The sequence below is a fragment of the Bombina bombina genome, chromosome 1 (assembly GCF_027579735.1).
Source record: "Bombina bombina isolate aBomBom1 chromosome 1, aBomBom1.pri, whole genome shotgun sequence".
NCBI lineage: Eukaryota > Metazoa > Chordata > Amphibia > Anura > Bombinatoridae > Bombina > Bombina bombina.
In genome coordinates this window covers 9,412,470-9,434,120 of record NC_069499.1, presented here as the reverse complement: position 1 = coordinate 9,434,120, position 21,651 = coordinate 9,412,470, and the positions used below count along the sequence as shown (strand labels likewise).

The 21,651-nt window shown below is 41.5% G+C and overlaps 1 protein-coding gene across 1 annotated transcript in view; it reads left to right on the top strand.

Annotated features, from left to right (window-relative positions):
- FLVCR2 (FLVCR heme transporter 2) overlaps positions 1-21,651 on the top strand; it is a 364,922-nt gene that overhangs the window by 299,318 nt on the left and 43,953 nt on the right. Inside the window, exons 9-11 of the mRNA XM_053697130.1 lie at positions 11,382-11,493; positions 11,680-11,723; positions 12,019-12,082. Coding sequence (XP_053553105.1) covers positions 11,382-11,493; positions 11,680-11,723; positions 12,019-12,081 — 219 coding nt within the window. The 3' untranslated portion in view covers position 12,082. The remainder of the gene's footprint in view (positions 1-11,381; positions 11,494-11,679; positions 11,724-12,018; positions 12,083-21,651) is intronic.

Sequence of the window (21,651 nt, the reverse complement as noted above, 5' to 3'; positions counted from 1 at the left end):
TACTCCTGTGTCTCTCAGAATCTTTGATGGCTCCCTTGTCCCTAATGGTCCTATTACACATAACACAATACCATTACAAATGTGCTCTACCTCTGGACATACTGAACATATAACTTTTGACGTTATCTCTTCGCCTTTTTACCCTTTAATTCTTGGTTTACCCTGGTTAAGACTACATTGCCCTTCCATATCTTGGGATAGCCTACATGTGAATTTTAACTCTGACTACTGCAGTAAAACCTGTCTACAGCACCACCTACTACTACAGCCTTCTACTAATGTATTACCTGAACAGTACCAAGATTTCCATGATGTGTTCAGTAAAAAGGAAGCTGAAAGCCTGCCTCCCCATCGTCCTTATGATTGCCCTATCGACCTATTACCCGGCTCTAGTGTTCCTTACGGGCATGTCTACTCCTTGTCCGAACCAGAACTCGCTCAACTCAAGACCTACATAGATGATAATCTACGCAAGGGATTTATAAGACCGTCTACCTCTCCAGCTGGGGCTGGTATGTTTTTTGTGAGAAATAAAGATGCCACCATTCGCCCTATTATAGATTACAGGCTTCTGAATAAAATAACTATAAAAAATAGGTACCCTCTTCCACTCATTCCTGACCTAGTGGAGAGGTTACAAAAGGCCAGAATTTTCACAAAACTTGATCTGCGGGGTGCCTACAACTTAGTGCGAATCAAGAGTGGTGATGAATGGAAAACAGCCTTCCGCACTAGATATGGCCTCTATGAGTACTTGGTGATGCCTTTTGGGCTTTGCAATGCCCCCGCCACTTTTCATCTTTTTGTTAATGATATCTTTCGAGACCTATTGGATATTTGTGTCGTCATCTATTTAGATGATATCCTCATCTATTCATCTTCAGAAGAAGAACACATTAAACACGTCCGATGGGTCCTTGCCAGGCTTCAAACACACCGTCTGTATGCAAAGCTAGAGAAATGTACATTCCACTCTCAAAATATCAGTTTCCTAGGTTATAAGCTTACACCGGGTGAGATCCGAATGGAGGATGATAAGATTAAATCCATACTCAACTGGCCTACTCCTATCGATAAGAAATCACTACAACGTTTCCTTGGTTTCTCAAATTTCTATAGAAAATTCATAAGGAACTACTCGCACATTGTTAAACCTTTAACAAGACTCACTGGTACCACTACAGGATTCACATGGGACTCTGATGCCCAACATGCCTTTGACAAACTTAAAAATGCCTTCACCTCTGAGCCTATACTTAAATTACCTGACCCTACTCTACAGTACATATTAGAGGTAGATGCCTCGGATTACGCAATTGGTGCTATACTTTCCCAAAGGACTTCCATCAGTACTCCAGTGCATCCCGTCGCCTATCACTCTAGAACTCTCACATCAGCCGAAATGAACTACCCTATCGCTGAAAAGGAGTTGCTGGCTATTAAGGTCGCTCTTGAGAACTGGAGACACCTATTGGAAGGCACTGACTTGCCCATTTTAATTTACACTGACCATCGTAACCTAGAATACCTCAAAACCACCAAAACTTTGTCATCTAGACAAGTTAGGTGGAGTCTTTTTTTTGATAGGTTTAACTATCTAATTACCTACCGTCCAGGTAGTGCCAATGGTAAAGCTGACTCGCTCTCCAGGATGTTTCCCAGGCCTCATTGTGCCCCCACAACTACTATAATACCCACAGAACGGATTATAGCTCTCGTAGCTGATTTTCCCTCAAGGATAAAACAAGCTTTGCTCAATGACCACTCTCTTCCGTCTTCGCATACTCTTACAAAAGGATCTGATCAGTTACTCTATAAGGAAGATAAATTATATATCCCAACTGAGCTACGTCTTGAAATTCTCCAAACAATACATGACAACCCATTGTCTGGACACCCTGGACATTACAAAACCCTAGAACTCCTAAAAAGGAACTTCTGGTGGCCAAATATGTACAAAACAGTTTATGACTATATCAATACATGTACAGTTTGTGCAACCTCTAAACGACAGAGAGTTCCTCCATATGGACTTCTTATGTCTTTACCTATTCCAGAGAAACCTTGGAGCTCCATTTCAATGGATTTTGTGGTTGACTTACCCCCTTCTGCAGATTACACCACCATCCTGGTGGTTATTGATCAATTCACTAAGATGGTACACTTTGTTCCTTTAACCGAACTTCCAACTGCTCTAAAAACTGCACACATTTTCATTGAAAATATTGTACGTCTGCACGGTTTACCTAGCACCATCACTTCTGACAGGGCCGTACAATTTACCTCCAAATTTTGGAGAGAGCTATGTAGACTTCTCTCCATCCAGAACAACTTCACTAGTGCTTACCATCCCCAATCAAATGGACTTTCAGAAAGGACTAATCAGTGGTTGGAGCAGTTCTTGCGTTGTTACTGTTCTCATTTACAAGATGACTGGTCTACATTCTTGCCTTTGGCGGAGTTCTCCTTCAATAACACTCTCAGTTCCACTACTAAACTTACGCCTTTCTATGCCAACTATGGCTATCATCCAACTTTTCATTTCTTAAAACCTCACTCCAGCTATAATCCGACTGTCACAGAAACCCTAAATACCATCAAATCCGGATTCGAAGTTATACGCTCAAATATTAAAATAGCACAGTTAAGACAAAAACGATACTTTGACCTACATCGACGCCATCCGCCAACTTTTAAGGTTGGTGACAGGGTTTGGTTATCAACCAAGAACTTAAAACTTGGAACTCCTTCAAAGAAACTCAGCGCCTTATTCATTGGTCCTTACTCCATCGCCCCAGAGGCAGAACTTTTTTTCACTTTCTGCGATGAGATTTTTTTTAATGGAAATATTTTCTGCAGGTTATTTTAAAATAAAATTCAATTTTAAATTAGGCAGTGACACTAAAGCACCAGTTCAGTTGCAATGTGTTTATTAACTGGAGAATAAAGCAATTTTAAAAGTTTTATAATACATTGCAACAGTTAAAATTTGGATTGCAAATTAGCTGCAGACAAAAAAACAACATAATTTATGCTTACCTGATAAATTTATTTCTCTTGTAGTGTAGTCAGTCCACGGGTCATCCATTACTTATGGAATATATCTCTTCCTAACAGGAAGCTGCAAGAGGATCACCCAAGCAGAGCTGCTATATAGCTCCTCCCCTCACATGTCATATTCAGTCATTCGACCAAAGCAGACTAGAAAGGAGAAACCATAGGGTGCAGTGGTGACTGGAGTTTAATTAAAATTTAGATCTGTCTTAAAGACAGGGTGGGCCGTGGACTGACTACACTACAAGAGAAATAAATTTATCAGGTAAGCATAAATTATGTTTTCTCTTGTTAAGTGTAGTCAGTCCACGGGTCATCCATTACTTATGGAATACCAATACCAAAGCTAAAGTACACGGATGAAGGGAGGGACAAGGCAGGAACATTAAACAGAAGGAACCACTGCCTGAAGTACCTTTCTCCCAAAAATAGCCTCCGAAGAAGCAAAAGTGTCAAATTTGTAAAATTTTGAAAAGGTGTGAAGCGAAGACCAAGTCGCAGCCTTGCAAATCTGTTCAACAGAGGCCTCATTTTTAAAGGCCCAGGTGGAAGCCACAGCTCTAGTAGAATGAGCTGTAATCCTTTCAGGAGGCTGCTGTCCAGCAATCTCATAGGCTAAACGTATTATGCTACGAAGCCAAAAAGAGAGAGAGGTAGCCGAAGCCTTTTGACCTCTTCTCTGTCCAGAGTAAACGACAAACAGGGAAGAAGTTTGACGAAAATCTTTAGTTGCCTGCAAATAGAACTTCAGGGCACGGACTACGTCCAGATTATGCAAAAGTCGTTCCTTCTTTGAACAATCTCTTGATTGATATTCCTGTTAGTAACTACCTTAGGTAAGAACCCAGGTTTAGTACGCAGAACTACCTTGTCTGAATGAAAAATCAGATAAGGAGAATCACAATGTAAGGCAGATAACTCAGAGACTCTTCGAGCCGAGGAAATAGCCATCAAAAACAAAACCTTCCAGGATAACAGCTTGATATAAATGGAATGAAGGGGTTCAAATGGAACGCCTTGAAGAACATTAAGAACTAAGTTTAAGCTCCACGGAGGAGCAACAGTCTTAAACACAGGCTTAATCCTAGTTAAAGCCTGACAAAAAGCCTGAACGTCTGGAACTTCAGCCAGACGTTTGTGTAGAAGAATAGACAGAGCAGAAATCTGTCCCTTTAACGAACTAGCAGATAAGCCCTTTTCTAAACCCTCTTGTAGAAAGGACAATATCCTAGGAATCCTAACCTTACTCCATGAGTAACTCTTGGATTCGCACCAATATAAATATTTACGCCATATCTTATGGTAAATTTTTCTGGTAACAGGCTTCCTAGCCTGTATTAAGGTATCAATAACCGACTCCGAGAAGCCACGCTTTGATAGAATCAAGCGTTCAATCTCCATGCAGTCAGCCTCAGAGAAATTAGATTTTGATGGTTGAAAGGACCCTGAATTAGAAGGTCCTGTCTCAGAGGCAGAGACCACGGTGGACAGGACGACATGTCCACTAGGTCTGCATACCAAGTCCTGCGTGGCCACGCAGGCGCTATCAGAATCACCGAAGCTCTCTCCTGTTTGATCTTGGCGATCAAACGAGGAAGCATCGGGAACGGTGGAAACACATAAGCCATGTTGAAGACCCAAGGGGCTGTCAGAGCATCTATCAGCACCGCTCCCGGGTCCCTGGACCTGGATCCGTAACAAGGAAGCTTGGCGTTCTGACGAGACGCCATGAGATCCAGATCTGGTTTGCCCCAACGATGAATCAGTTGAGCAAAGACCTCCGGATGAAAATCCCACTCCCCCAGATGAAAAATCTGGCGACTTAGAAAATCCGCCTCCCAGCTCTCCACGCCTGGGATGTAAATCGCTGACAGGTGGCAAGAGTGAGACTCTGCCCAGCGAATTATCTTTGAGACTTCCAACATCGCTAGGGAACTTCTGGTTCCCCCTTGATGGTTGATGTAAGCCACAGTCGTGATGTTGTCCGACTGAAATCTGATGAACCTCAGAGTTGCTAACTGATGCCAAGCTAGGAGAGTATTGAATATTGCTCTTAATTCCAGAATATTTATTGGGAGGAGTTTCTCCTCCTGAGTCCATAATCCCTGAGCTTTCAGGGAGTTCCAGACTGCGCCCCAGCCTAGAAGGCTGGCATCTGTTGTTACAATCGTCCAATCTGGCCTGCGAAAGGTCATCCCCTTGGACAGATGTGGCCGAGAAAGCCACCACAGAAGAGAATCTCTGGTCTCTTGATCCAGATTTAGTAGGGGGGACAAATCTGAGTAATCCCCGTTCCACTGACTTGCACAATTGCAGCGGTCTGAGATGCAGGCGCGCAAATGGTACTATGTCCATTGCCGCTACCATTAAGCCGATTACTTCCATGCACTGAGCTACTGACGGGTGTGGAATGGAATGAAGGACACGGCAAGCATTTAGAAGTTTTAATAACCTGGCCTCTGTCAGGTAAATTTTCATCCCTACAGAATCTATAAGAGTCCCTAGGAAGGGAACCCTTGTAAGTGGTAATAGAGAACTCTTTTCCACGTTCACCTTCCACCCATGCGACCTCAGAAATGCCAGAACTATCTCTGTATGAGACTTGGCAGTTTGAAAACTTGACGCTTGTATCAGAATGTCGTCTAGGTACGAGTCACCGCTATGCCTCGCGGTCTTAGTACCGCCAGAAGTGAGCCCAGAACTTTTGTAAAGATTCTTGGAGCCGTAGCTAATCCGAAGGGAAGAGCTACAAACTGGTAATGCCTGTCTAGGAAAGCAAATCTTAGGTACCGATAATGATCCTTGTGAATCGGTATGTGAAGGTAGGCATCCTTTAAATCCACTGTGGTCATGTACTGACCCTCTTGGATCATGGGAAGGATGGTTCGAATAGTTTCCATTTTGAATGATGGAACTCTTAGAAATTTGTTTAGGATTTTTAAGTCCAAGATTGGTCTGAAGGTTCCCTCTTTCTTGGGAACCACAAATAGATTTGAATAGAATCCCTGCCCGTGTTCCGTCCGCGGAACTGGGTGGATCACCCCCATTAGTAAGAGGTCTTGTACACAGCGTAGAAACGCCTCTTTCTTTATTTGGTTTGCTGATAACCTTGAAAGATGAAATCTCCCTCGTGGAGGAGAAGTTTTGAAGTCCAGGAGATATCCCTGAGATATGATCTCCAACGCCCAGGGATCCTGGACATCTCTTGCCCAAGCCTGGGCGAAGAGAGAAAGTCTGCCCCCCACTAGATCCGTTTCCGGATAGGGGGCCCTCTCTTCATGCTGTCTTGGGGGCAGCAGCAGGTTTCTTGGCCTGCTTGCCCTTGTTCCAGGACTGGTTAACTTTCCAGCCCTGCCTGTAACGAGCAACAGCTCCTTCCTGTTTTGGAGCGGAGGAAGTTGATGCTGCTCCTGCCTTGAAGTTACGAAAGGCACGAAAATTAGACTGTTTGGCCTTTGATTTGGCCCTGTCCTGAGGTAGAGCATGGCCCTTACCTCCCGTAATGTCAGCTATAATTTCTTTCAAGCCGGGCCAAAATAAGGTCTGCCCTTTGAAAGGAATATTAAGCAATTTAGATTTAGAAGTCACGTCAGCTGACCAGGATTTAAGCCATAGCGCTCTGCGCGCTTGGATGGCGAATCCAGAGTTCTTAGCCGTAAGTTTGGTTAAATGTACGACGGCATCAGAAACAAATGCGTTAGCTAGCTTAAGTGCTTTAAGCTTGTTCATGATTTCATCCAATGGAGCTGTGCGAATGGCCTCTTCCAGAGACTCAAACCAGAATGCCGCCGCAGCAGTGACAGGCACAATGCATGCAAGGGGCTGTAAGATAAAACCTTGCTGAACAAACATTTTCTTAAGGTAACCCTCTAATTTCTTATCCATTGGATCTGAAAAGGCACAACTATCCTCCACCCGGGATAGTGGTACGCTTCAGTATTAACAGTATTTTCAGAGTCAATTCCATTCCTTAGAAAAATACATTCAGTGTACACACACTCATCAGCCTAATACCAGTCGCTATCACTGCATTTAAGGCTGAACTTACTTTACATTGGTATCAGCAGTATTTTCTCAGTCAATTCCATTCCTCAGAAAAATAATTACTGAACATACCTCATTTGCAGGGGGGCCCTGCATGCTATTCCCCTTCTCTGAAGTTACCTCACTCCTCAGATCAGAACAGCCAGTGGATCTTAGTTACGTCTGCTAAGATCATAGAAAACGCAGGCAGATTCTTCTTCTAATGCTGCCTGAGAACAAACAGCACACTCCGGTGCCATTTAAAATAACAAACTTTTGATTGAAGAAATAAACTAAGTTAAAAAACACCACAGACCTCTCACAGCGACCTATCTTTAGTTAGGCTGCAAGAGAATGACTGAATATGACATGTGAGGGGAGGAGCTATATAGCAGCTCTGCTTGGGTGATCCTCTTGCAGCTTCCTGTTAGGAAGAGATATATTCCATAAGTAATGGATGACCCGTGGACTGACTACACTTAACAAGAGAAAATGTAATAGTAAAATGTGTCTTGAATAAATTTGTTTCCTTTTCTCTTGATCTAATATAGAAATGTAGTAATAAAAAGGTGCATTGCTCATAAGAATCTCCCTCAGAAAATACAGCTTTGCAGACTGGGAAATGTTTAGGGGACTGAGAGCCAATCAATACTGCATATTTGACTTTTCACTTCAAACAGCACTTTGCTGTGGATGTGCTGTCTTAAGGAAAACTTACAGTGCTACCAGAGCATAGCTCTTTTTGAAGAGAACAGTCTGATGTGGAGCAGCGCAGCAAGGTTAAAGCAGTAACAGTTCCTGCATGTGTCCTGCTCTTTCTGCAGACATGCTGCATTTTCTGCGATGACATCTCACATCACTGTATATTCTGCCTTGGGGTCCATCGCTAAGGTGATAAACCAAAATGCTGTACGCTTGACACTCCCAGCACATCTCCATATTCATCCAACCTTCCATGTTTCTCTCCTTAAACCATACCTAGAGAACAAGTTTCCTGGGAGATCTCTTCCTCCTCCTGCTCCAGTTGTGATAGATGGTGATTTGGAATATGAGGTTGATCAAATATTGGACTCTAGATTGTGTAGAGGGAGACTCCAATACTTAGTCAGATGGAAGGGTTATGACTCGTCTGAAGATTCTTGGATTCCTGTCTCTGACCTGAGAGCCCCTCGTCTTCGTTCTGACTTCCACAAACGTTACCCTCTCAAGCCCTCGCAGCCCTGAGGTCTGCCTTACTCGGGGGTCCTGTAATGCTCTAACTTACTGCCCCTTTAAGTATGGCCCTCCTCCTTCAGCCTATTTAAGCCAGCACTTCCTCTAACACTCTGCTTAGGTATCTTCAATTGCAGAGAGTTTCCTTCCTGTGCAACTTACTGAAGCCAATCAACTACAGACTGATGTTGCTCCTCAGTCTGTATCAGCGGCTAACTTAAAGGAGCTGTAGCCTTTTTCACTGCTTCTGGATTCACTTTCAGTTTCTCTATAACAGCAGGACACTTCACACTGAAGCTGCATTGTTCCTCTCCTGCTGTCTGGAAAAACCTTTAACCTTAACTACTGAATTACTGCTGGCAATCACTGCTCTTATGATCTCCTATACAGGACTGCATTCCTTCCATAAGATAAGTTGTTTCCCTTACAATCTATGCTTATGTGTGCTGCTCATTAACTCTCACAAAGTCTGTGCTTGCTATAATATGTAATACAACAAATCTTACTAGTTCTTTTTGCTAACAGCACACACACTAATCATCAACTTGTTATAACCTGTTGCTTAAATGGACTGCAATTAACAAACTTTGTCTCTAACTGTTATTGATGAACTACTAATCTAAAACAGAGATTGTTTGTTTATTTTTCCATTAATCTCAAGGCAGCCCCTGTGTTCAGATAATGTTTTCACCTACCCACAACATTAGTATCAGCTGCTAGCCAGCTAACCCTTAATTAACCAACTATTGCTAGCAGTCTTGTCTGTTCTCTCAGACTCTGACTGCTACTGATAGTTAAATCAAATTGCAGTTTCCTATGGTGTGGCCTCTTGTCAATGATTCCACTCTAACAACAACTGCTAACAAACTCTGATATGACAATGAACTTCTCTTATTAGAGTAATTTAATATTTGAATTTGGAGACACAAATCAAGAAATATTTGGAAAAATGGGAGTTATTTATTATGTTACAATGGTTAATAAACAAAGGCAAATTCTCCAAACATTTATAAATCGAAAGTATGAAAATCTGAGAGGGAGATGGAGGTAGATAACATATATGGAATCATGAAAATAAAATGTAGTAGGAGGAAGAGGAAAGAGGGAAGGGAAGGGAGTATATGTATAGGTGTATAATTGTTTTTTTCCCCCTATGTTTCCTTCTTCCCTCTCTCTTTGGTTCTCTAACCCCTACCTTATCTCATCTCTTTAACCAGTCTCTCACCACTGGCATGTTTCTTGATACATTCAAGCAAGCTGTCAATCATACCAATCTTAAAAAAAGCCCTTGATTGACGCCTCCACCCCGTGTAACTATCGGCCTGTCTCCTTACTTTCCTTCTCCTCCAAAGTATTGGAACAACTAGTCTATAATAACCTAACTCAATTTCTCTCAACTAACTCTTTACTTGACCCACTACAATCTGGTTTCTGCCCTAAATACTGAATAGACACCGCTTAGTAACAAATGATCTATCAGCTAAAGCAGAGGGACACTACTCTTAACTAATTCTCCTCGATCTATCTGCTGCTTTTGACGTAGTTAACCATCCTCTCCTCTTACAAATCCTACATTCATTTGGCATCCGAGACACAGCCCTCTCCCGGTTTTCTTCATATGTCTCAAATTGGTTGTTTACAGTTTCCTTTAACCACTGATCCTCTTTCTCTCTCAGTTTGAGTTCCGCAAGACTCTGTCTTGGGTACCTTGCTTTTTTCACTCTATACATCCTTCCCTGGAAAACTTAAATCCTCCTTTCCAGTACCACTTTTCTGCTGATGATACCCAAATCTATCTTTCCTCTCCTGATATCTCTGCCTCTTTACTCAACTAAATTACCAACTGTCTCTGCAATTTCCTCTTGGTTGTCCTCATACTACCTCCAACTCAATCTGTCTAAAAATGAGCTGCTTCTCCCCCCCCCCCCCCTTTGAGTCATCTTACACCTGAAATTTCTCTTACAGATGAGACTATTCTCAACACCTCACCCCAGGTCCGCTGTCTTAGGGTCACACTTGACTCTGAACTCACATTCACTCCACATATACAAGTGCTCGCTAAATCCTGTCATGCACATCTACCCAACATCACCAGAATTCAAACCCTTCCTTACTCAAACTACAAATATATAATGAATTCCCTCCTTTTGTCATGCATTGACTACTGCAATTTACATCAGCTGTGCCGATCTGCCAATCTCTTCACTATCTATCCATACACTTTAGAATACAATTCAAGTATTAACACTAACCTTTAAAGCACTCAACAACCTCGCTCCCAACTATATTTCCTCTTCCATATCCAAATACTCCCTGATATATCCTCTTTAATTAACCTCTTACCTACGTCTCTACACTCCTATTATCTCTACGTCCCTCCATCAGACTTATGCAACCTTGTATAGCTTCAGACGCTCTTTGAAAACCCACCTATTCAGAGGCTTACCATCTCTCCCCTGCTTTTCATCCTAACCAAAATAAATCTTAAAGTGCCTTGAATTATTACTGTTACTACAATGCATATGACAAGCTACCCCAAACCATATGTCTCTGCACCTTCCACCTGTAGAATGTAAGCTCTTTGGAGTAGGGCGCTCTTCCTCCTGTACTAGATCTGTATAGTCTGTTATGTTTTTGTATCTTATCACAAACCCTTTTCATTGTATACCACAATCTCTATAACCAGCGCTACAGAATTTTGTGGTGCTATACAAATAAATGATGATATATATATATATATAAGTAAGATGTAAAAATGTTCTTTTCTGAAGTAAAACAATGGACATACCACTAGCTGAAAATGTTAAATGCTATCCAGTGTATAGTCGATTGATATGACTGAAATGCCAGGTTTTGGTTAAAAATGTTTCATAAAAAGAATTGGCTCTAAATGTTGATAAAATGTTCTGTTTTGAGATAATGGCATGGGGTAAACTAAATCCTGTTATCTCAGGATTACACCTACTGAGAACTGTCCAATGATATCTCTTTACTGCGCTCAGTATGGTACATTACAAAGATGAAGCATTTTCCCCCTAGGAGCGGTATGCTATAAACACTGTCTCACAAATTCTACTTCATTATACCCCCAGGTGTTTGGTTTGATATTCACCACAGCTCAGGGGCAGATTCTGGAACGATTTGGAGTGCGAGCTGGGAATCTCTTCCTGTGTAGCTTCCTGCTTGTGGGTGCTATCATCACAGGTATAGAAAAAAAACCATATCTAAGTATTCACCTTCTCCTTTGTCCTATTGTAGTCTCCTGTCTGCCCCTCCGTGCCCCTCTACTTCCCCACCCGCTCTTCTATTTTCTCTGGGTTGTACCTTCTGCTCACCTATTTCATTGCAGTACTATCAGTTTCCCCTAACTCACCCCTTGCTCTTCTTCAGGGTTTATCCGGGCGGATCTGCGCAGACTTAAGGCAAATCAAGATGTAAGTACAGCCCTGTTGAAGTTCATATTCTGGCCAAGCTGAGGGCAGTGGTTACCTTAATATTCTGACACATTTCCCAGTTACCCCCTTTTAACCACTTACTGCTGTTTGCACTCCTGTGTTCTGTGCTATTTTGGGCATAGATGGAACCAGTAGTAAGAGGTCAGAAGGGAAAACTGGGAAATGTGCGATAACATTAAGATAACCGCTAATGAAGCCATGAAAATGGAGGGTCATAAGCACAGAAAGTGTCTGTCACTGTGTCTAAAGTAAGTGATCGTTCCTGTTTTTGCAGCAACTGTCACTGAGCCCACCGCTGAACATCAATTACGGCTCAGTTTGTCATTCTGATTCATGAGGTGAGTGTCCAGAATCGCATCATGAAGCCCTAACCCTACTGCGGCATGATGTGAGCACTTCCTCCATGCTTAACCTGGTGTCCCTCTGCACAAGGGTTCTGTACTAGTCTCTGCTTGGTGCTCCAACCCTGCTTAAAGGGACACTGTAGTCAGCTGTATTTTGTTTCATCTAACTGAGACATTTCATAATGTGTCTTTTGTTACTAATGTTTTGGTCCTGAAAAATTCTATGTTCTTATTAAGAGGCGTGTCCCTTTCCATCAGAAAGGTAGAGGGAGTTGTCCTCATCAGCCATTGACAATTAGTAGGAAGTCTGTTAAGGCAAAAAATATATAGTCAACATGAGTAACTGTTGCTCTTTCACATGCAAGATGGAAACAAACTGATACAGTGTCCCTTTAATGACTGGTATGCTCTCCTGCATTACACCTACATGACATAACCCAGTGCTATTACACAGTAATGAGATAATGACTGGTATGCTCTCCTGCATTACACCTACATGACATAACCCAGTGCTATTACACAGTAATGAGATAATGACTGGTATGCTCTCCTGCATTACACCTACATGACATAACCCAGTGCCAGTACACAGTAATGAGATAATGACTGGTATGCTCTCCTGCATTACACCTACATGACATAACCCAGTGCTAGTACACAGTAATGAGATAATGACTGGTATGCTCTCCTGCATTACACCTACATGACATAACCCAGTGCCAGTACACAGTAATGAGATAATGACTGGTATGCTCTCCTGCATTACACCTACATGACATAACCCAGTGCCAGTACACAGTAATGAGATAATGACTGGTATGCTCTCCTGCATTACACCTACATGACATAACCCAGTGCCAGTACACAGTAATGAGATAATGACTGGTATGCTCTCCTGCATTACACCTACATGACATAACCCAGTGCCAGTACACAGTAATGAGATAATGACTGGTATGCTCTCCTGCATTACATAACCCAGTGCTATTAGACAGTAATGGGTTAAAGCAGAAATAAACATCTCATTTATTGCAGGTACTAGACATAATACAAATGTGCAGCATTTCCGCTTGTGCATTTGTACACTGAGATGATGCGCCTGTGATCCCTGGGTCTGAACAACGTACACAGTTGGGTTATTTTCCCTATGTAACTAAAGACAAGAGAGCGACCCGTAGCAGAACTTATAACAGTAGAACAGCTGACTGACAGTCTATGCTACATGCGCAGCCTTCCCAGCAGGGCACTGTGCTCCAGCTTTACAGTTTATCCCTCTGACACTTTAAAATACTGAAGAAAAACAAAATATATTCTTAAGTGATAAATTCTTTTCTTTCCTGGCAGGGAGGGTCCACGAATTCATTCATTACTGTTGGGAAGTGCTCCTGAAGTCCTTTAATGGGTAGTAAAAGGCGAAGATGTTCAAGCTTAAATCTGAAGCTTACTTCCTCAGGTTTCGCTGAAGCTTCCTCAGTGGAGTCAGAGAGCTTACCCTTAGAAGCTACTGAGGTATACTTATCCTCAGAATGTTGAGATAGACTGATCGTCGTAGCATCTAAAGGATGATTGACCCCTGACTCAGAGAAGACATGTTTAAGTTTTCTCTTCCTTTTGCCCGAGACGGGCAAGGCGTTCAGCGCAGCTAAAAACAGCCGACTAGCTGTGCTGCAAAATCCGCTGGTAAATAAACGACAGCTGCAGGTTGAAGGGAACTGCAGGGCACTGCCTGTGTTAGTCTAGGGGATGGGGGACTGAGAAAAGAGACAGGACATCTCTGGAGCAACAGAGTCCTGAGAGGTGGAGGGCTGGAGGGGTTAACATTATTAGTCAATGGAGGACTGGAGCTAGATTCCTTCTTAGACTTTAGTAGTCAAGCATGTAGAGCAAAATTATGCAGGGGGCAAACCAAGGCCTCTTCACAAAAAAGACATCTATTGGCATCAAAAATAGGAGGACGAACGAAACATCATAATCGTCCTCCATAGCTGTAGAGTAACAGATCCCAAAAAGGAGGAATGAATAAATCGGTAATAACCCTGATTATTAGAAAAAAAACAGCACCTCAGCTATAGCAAAAGACACTCACCACCTCCGTGAGCGCCGTTAGGAGTAAAAGAATGTCCGCACACTCACCAAGGGAGTTCCTGATCACGTGGTGTGAAAAGAACTGACTGCCCCTTGGAAAAAAACTAAGCGTGTGAAGCGGCCAAGAGCCACAATCGCGTTGAAGGTCAAGTTAAATTTACATGCCCCAATATTAAAAAAATTAAGAGAGCCCTCACAAAAGCCCCTAAAATAAAATGTCCCAAAACACACAGGCAGGTGTGAAAAATGTAATACAAACACCGACGGGATGATCCAAACACTAAGCCCACTTTCTATTGCCTCTATACAGTGCTTCCATGGCAGCCCTGAATAAAGAAGATGCGCTACAAAGCAAACCACATAGAGTAGGATTAAAGAATAAATATATTAATCGTTTAAAATAAATTTCACATATGAGAACAGATATAGGTATGTCACAAAAATAAAACACTATTAGACATAAATTAAAATCCAAACCTCCAATGGTTATTAACAGTTAAGATACATATTAAATTTAGATAGATAAAGCTTTGCTAATTATTCAGCTAAACAGCATAGGTAATTACAAAGTAATCCTATTATCTTTAAAAATGAACTGGAGTGTCTGAGGTAACGATATTCGGCAGATATACGTTGCTGGTTGAAAGTTTATAGCCTGCAGCGGCTGTCCGCTTGTTTAAAGTCAATAGCGTGGCAGGTAATCCTATATGCCACTATAGTGTTCTGGAATATTAAGGAAAACATTACCTGCTTCACTTGAAAGTCCCAGTGAAAGGAAAATAGCCCGGTATACTTCACCATTTGTGTCCGGTGTGGCGGCACTGTTTCTTGCGCTCGTATCCTTAGGCAGACTCACTGTAACTCGCTGCGTCTCCGACTCCAAGCTTCCTTCTGCTTTCAGAGGTCACATGCAGTGAATTGGCCAATCGGGTGCGATCTTTTTGGCGTTAGTTTCAAATGTTGAACCTTCTGTGGAGATGTAAGAAACCAGCTTGTTAATCAGAGCGCTCTGAATTTACTGACTGGTGGAGGTTCATCTACGCGTTTCAGCCCAGATAGTGGCCTTTATCAAGATGTCTCTCCTTCATTAAATTTGTCCTTTTATACGCATTCCCATAGTGGTCATATTTCATTACCTGTTAGTCACACCTCTTAAAGGTGTAGGTGTTCCTTATCCTCTATGTGTTTCAATTGGTTAACTTATTTACTCCATCCAATATTTAGATTTGTTCATTACCCGGCCTTCAATACCTCTAAACAATTTCTTTGATACAAATATCAGATTTGATATTAAGTTAATACAAGGAAAATATACAATAAAATATTGCTAACAAATTTCAACTATAGTTAACTATTATCAACAGTTTCTTCTGTAATTGCATCTGATCTAAATGCAAACTTTAATATTGTATACTGTATACAGTATATGCTATTCTTAAAAAAATATATAAGTAAATAGTGTTTTGTAATAGTTGTAAAGGGGAATAGTTTCTCCCGGTTTATATGAGGTAGGTTGTCCAAAAATATGTGCAAGTTACATGTGCATTTTTAGGTGACAAGATCTGGTATGATAGATACTGTGGACATAGGTGGGGGGTAACTGAGTGTTGTTAGGGATGGGGATAGACAATAAAATTATTATAGTATATTGATATTTAATCAATCAATGCATTTTTAACAAACAAATATATTAGATGTATGGTCCTGATCCTAAAATCTAATGTGTATGACACAGTTCAGATATTATCTAATATCGTGATAGGTATTGTGGGTGTAATGATACATTTAGGATGGCAAATGTTTATGTCCTAGATTCCAAAAAAAAATGTGTTATTAAAGGGACACTCAGGTCAAATTAAATTTTCATGATTCAGATAGAGCAGTAATTTTAAACAACTTTCCAATTTACTTCCATTAAAAAAAATGTGCACATTTTTTTAGATTTACACTTTTTGAGTAACCAGCTCCTACTGAGCATGTGCAAGAATTCACAGACTATACGTATATGCATTTGTGATTGGCTGATGGCTGTCACATGGTACAGGGAGAGTGGAAATAGACATAACTTTGAAATTTGTTAGAAAAAAATCTACTACTCATTTGAAATTCAGAGTAAATGCTATTGCATTGTCTTGTTAGCTTGCATTTGTTTATTATGCAAATCTACTGTGTTTACTGCTCCTTTAATGTTTAAATTATAAACCTACAGAATGTCAATTATTTACTATAAATGTAGACTTATTTCTTAAAAGGATCTAGACTTACTGTATAAAGCAGATTCCAACTGCTCCAATAAGATAGTTATCCCTGAAAAGTAATAGAACTGTGTCCCCAGACCCTCTTCTGAGGGAAACAAAGTGCCACACTGTGATGTCCTAAAAAATAATTCAAAGGATTTACCCTCCAGGGTCTCTGCTGTCTCCAGGTCTGACAGGTTTATCCCATCTTGACAGGGGCCTGAGAAATAAAGGAAAGCAGTGTAAGCGTACAGGGTGTTCACAAGTAATACTGGAAGAAGGCTAAGGAAGATCCTTACTAAGAGGATTACATGGCTACTCTGTGACCCCCAGTCCTATCTTACAGGGAAACTACCCATTAAAAGACTCAAAATTCATTTTCCTTCAGAGCACTTCCCAACAGTAATGAATGAATTTGTGGACTCTCCCTGCCACTGGAATGAAAAAAAAAGCTGGGAACTAAAACACCAAAAATGTTAAACTAAATGCTAAATATTTATACAGAAAAACAAAATGTATGCTTACCTGATAAATTCATTTCTTTCTTGGGATGGAGAGTCCACGACTCCACTCAATTACTAGTGGGAATTCAACTCCTGGCCACCAGAAGGAGGCAAAGAACACCCCAGCAAAGCTTTAAGTATCCCTCCCACTTCCCATAATCCCCCAGTTAGTCAGCGGAAGGAATATGGAAAAAGAAGAGGAACACCAGGGGTATAGAGGTGCCTGAAGTTTAGAAAACAAAAATAATAAGCCGTCTTGAATCTAGACAAGGGTGGGTCATGGACTCTCCATGCCAGGAAAGAAAATAATTTATCAGGTAAGCATACATTTTGTTTTCTTTCCAATGGCATGGAGAGTCCACAAATCCATTCTTTTTTTTTTTAATATACTTTTTATTAATTTCCGAATGCACAAGCAACTTAAACAGAAATTCTTACAGCATTTGTAATAAATTGATCATTCCGGTTTTTCAAAAACAAATAAAATGAATAACTGTAACATTTGTACTCATACATTGGAACCAAACCAGGTCCCTCTTGGGATCATATATACAAAAAACAATCCATGTCTTATCTTAAGTTACATTTCATTCAAAATATAATAGCATACATAATGACCACAGGGCGAATGTTAAGTACCTAGGCAAGATAATAAGAAACACTATTCTCCCTACAGAGCGACTTGGGATCCCTCCCAATGACCTGAACTGCCATCTGTATTAAAGTGCATTCCGAACCAAGCAATATACCGTACTTATCATATACATTCCATTCATTATTACGTAAACATAACATCCATACATTCAAAGAAAAAGAAAAAAGAAAAGAAAGAGAGAGAGAGAAAAAAAAACAAACAAACCCCAGAAGAACAGACCTTCTCTATTCTTCCTCTCTCCCCTCCGCCATCCCCACTGCATTATCAATGCCACCTGACCACCACCCGGGGAAGTGGCCTGCGAGAATATTTTGAAGAACAAAAATAGAGTTACTCATTGGCTTGACCACTTGGATTTGGATATTATTCGGGAGAGATTTAATTACTCCCTCCCATTTAGAGAAAAACGCCTGTATCTGTTCACTATTTGAATGTTGTATATTGTACTGTTCCATTATTATTTGCATAGTAACTGCTTTCTTAAATTCTGAAAATTTGGGCGCGTGGGCCGCTTTCCAATTTTTAAAAATGAGATTATGGGCTAGTATCAATAAGGTATTTATGAGTTTATATTCCTTACATCTCACTGAATATCTGACTAGAAACACAATATCTCGGGGGCCTATGCTCATTCTAGCATTAACTATCTGTTTGATCCAATAAGATACTTTACCCCAAAATTGAAATATTTTAGGACATAGCCACAGACAGTGCAGTATATCTGCACTCTCTTTGCTACATCTTGTGCATACATGGACATTCTTGGACCAAACCGACATTTTGCTAGGGGTGATATATACATTGTATAGGATTATTAGATGTGACTCACGCCATGCTGTGGGGACCCAAGAATCATTGATTACTTTAAGACTTCCCTGTATATCTGTTACATCTAGATCTGGGAAATATTTTGACCATGTTAACTGTATGTATGTAATTTGTCTTAATTTACTGTTAGTATTCAAGATATTGTAAAAAGTTGAGATTGAAAATCTTCCTGCTTGATATATTTTTATCCCTGCCGCTAGTGGGCCCATAGACCAATTTGGTTTAAATTCTTTTTGAAAGTCTGATAGATGTCGGATCTGTAAATAGGCGAAAAAATCTTTACTTTGTATTCCATACTTAGAGCAGATGGAATAAAATGAGTCAATTACACCATCTGCTAACAGTAGCTGTTTGACATATTTTAAACCCCTCTCCCGCCAGCCCTAGAAAACTTGAGAATCATACCCTGGTTGAAATTCGGGATTTCCCTGAATTGTTAAAAATTCAGTTGCATTGGGATTAACCTGAATTTCAGCACAAAATTTTTGCCATGCCCACACAACGTTCTTAAACGTCATTAGATTGTCAACATTGCAGGGCAATTTCCTGATTGGACAATGTAGCAATGCATTCAGGTTGAATGGGGCAATAATACTAGACTCACACTGATATAGAGTAACATATTCTTTCCCAGTGATCCAATCAATGGCATATTTGAGTAGAGAGACCCAGTTATAATATTTGACACAAATCCATTTTAATTACTAGTGGGAACCAATCCCCAAGCCAGAGAGAACACAGAATGGAAAGGAGGGAGAGATAAGGCAGACGGGCCTAAACTGTGAGGGCACCACCACTTGAAGAACCTTTCTCCCAAAAGACACCTCAGCTGAGGCAAAAACATCAAATTTGTTAAATTTCGAAATGGTATGTAACGAGGAGCCTTGAAAATTTGCTCCACAGAAGCGTAGTTTCTTTCATGTAATTGGCAAGAGTCCATGAGCTAGTGACATATGGGATATACAATCCTACCAGAAGGGGCAAAGTTTCCCAAACCTCAAAATGCCTATAAATACACCCCTCACCACACCCACAATTCAGTTTTACAAACTTTGATATCAGAAATAATTTCTGCCAAACCCGGTTCAAACAAGGTCTTTCCCTTGTAAGGAATCGCCAAAAGCTTAGATTTAGAAGAAACATCAGCTGACCAAGATTTCAGCCATAACACTCTACGAGCCAAAATCGCGAAACCAGATATTTTGGCTCTCAACTTAATGACCTGCAATGAGGCGCCAGTGATAAAGGAATTGGCTAACTTAAGAGCCTTTATCCAATCCTGTATCTCCTCCAAGGGAATCTCTGCTTGGAGGGACTCAGACAAAGCATCAAACCAATATGCTGCCACACTTGTCACTGTAGCAATACACACCGCAGGTTGCCATTGTAGACCCTGATGAATATACATCTTCTTTAAGAAAGCCTCCAGCTTCTTGTCCATAGGGTCCTTGAAAGAGCAACTATCCTCAAAAGGAATAGTAGTCTTCTTGGCCAGTGTAGAGATCGCCCCTTCCACCTTGAGGATCGTCTTCCATGACTCCTTAATGGAGTCAGCCACCGGGAACATCTTCCTAAAGACTGGTGAGGGAGAAAAAAAGGAAATTTATGCTTACCTGATAAATTTGTTTCTTTTACGATATGACGCGTCCACGGATTTCATCCTTACTTATGGGATATCGCCTCCTGGTCAGCAGGAGGAGGCAAAGAGCACCACAGCAGAGCTGTACATATAGCTTCTCCCTTCCCTCCCACTCCAGTCATTTGACCAATTGAACATCCGGAACATCTGCCAGACGTTTGTGTAGCAAAATAGATAGAGCAGAAATCTGTCCCTTTAAGGAACTTGCTGACAACCCTTTCTCCAATCCTTCTTGGAGAAGGGATAAAATCCTAGGAATCCTAATCTTACTCCATGAGTAGCCCTTGGATTCGCACCAATAAAGATATTTACGCCATATCTTAAGGTAAATTTTTCTAGTAACAGGCTTATGTGCCTGAATAAAAGTATCAATGACCGAATCAGAGAACCCTCGCTTAGATAGAATCAAGCGTTCAATCTCCAAGCAGTCAGCTGTAGAGAAATTAGATTCGGATGATGGAAGGGTCCCTGAATGAGAAGGTCCTGCCTCAATGGAAGCTTCCACGGTGGCAGAGAGGACATGTCTACCAGATCGGCATACCAAGTCCTGTGAGGCCACGCAGGAGCGATGAGAATCACTTAAGCCCTCTCCTGTTTGATCCGAGCAATCACCCAGGGAAGGAGAGCAAACGGTGGAAACACATAAGCTAGGTTGAACGACCAAGGCATCTATCAGTTTGGCCTGAGGATCCCTGGACCTAGATCCGTATCTTGGGAGCTTGGCATTCTGACGAGATGCCATGAGATCCAGCTCCGGCCTGCCCCATCTGAGAATCAGGGTGGCAAAGACCTCCGGATGAAGTTCCCATTCCCCCGGATGAAACGTCTGTCTGCTCAAAAAATCCGCTTCCCAGTTGTCCACTCCTGGGATGTAGATTGCTGACAGATAACAAGAGTGATGATTGATGTAAGCCACAGTCGTGATGTTGTCCGACTGAAATCGGATGAATTTGGCCGAAGCCAACTGAGGCCAAGCCTGAAGAGCATTGAATATTGCCCTCAATTCCAGAATATTGATTGGAAGTAGAGACTCTGACCGAGTCCACACACCCTGAGCATTCAGGGAATTCCAGACTGCACCCCATCCTAGTAGACTGGCGTCCATTGTCACTATCACCCATGAGGGTCTGCGGAAGCACGTCCCTTGGGACAGATGATCCTGCGACAACCACCAAAGAACAGAGTCTCTTGTCTCCTGATCTAGATCTATCTGAGCAGACAAGTTTGCATAATCTCCATTCCACTGTCTGAGCATGCTCAGTTGTAGAGGCCTGAGATGAAAACGAGCAAACGGAATGATGTCCATTGCCGCCACCATCAATCCAATTACCTCCATGCACTGAGCCACTGATGGCCGAGGATCGGACTGAAGGGATCGGCATGTATTCAGAATCTTTAACTTTCTGACTTCCGTCAGTAAGATTTTCATGGATATAGAGTCTATTAGATTTCCTAGGAAAGGAACCCTTGTCCGTGGAATTAGTGAACTCTTTTCTAGATTCACCTTCCACCCGTGAGTCCTTAGAAAGGATAGGACCATGTCGTTATGAGACTTTGTCAGCTGATAAGACGACACCTGGATCAGAATATTGTCCAGATAAGGCGCCACTGCAGTG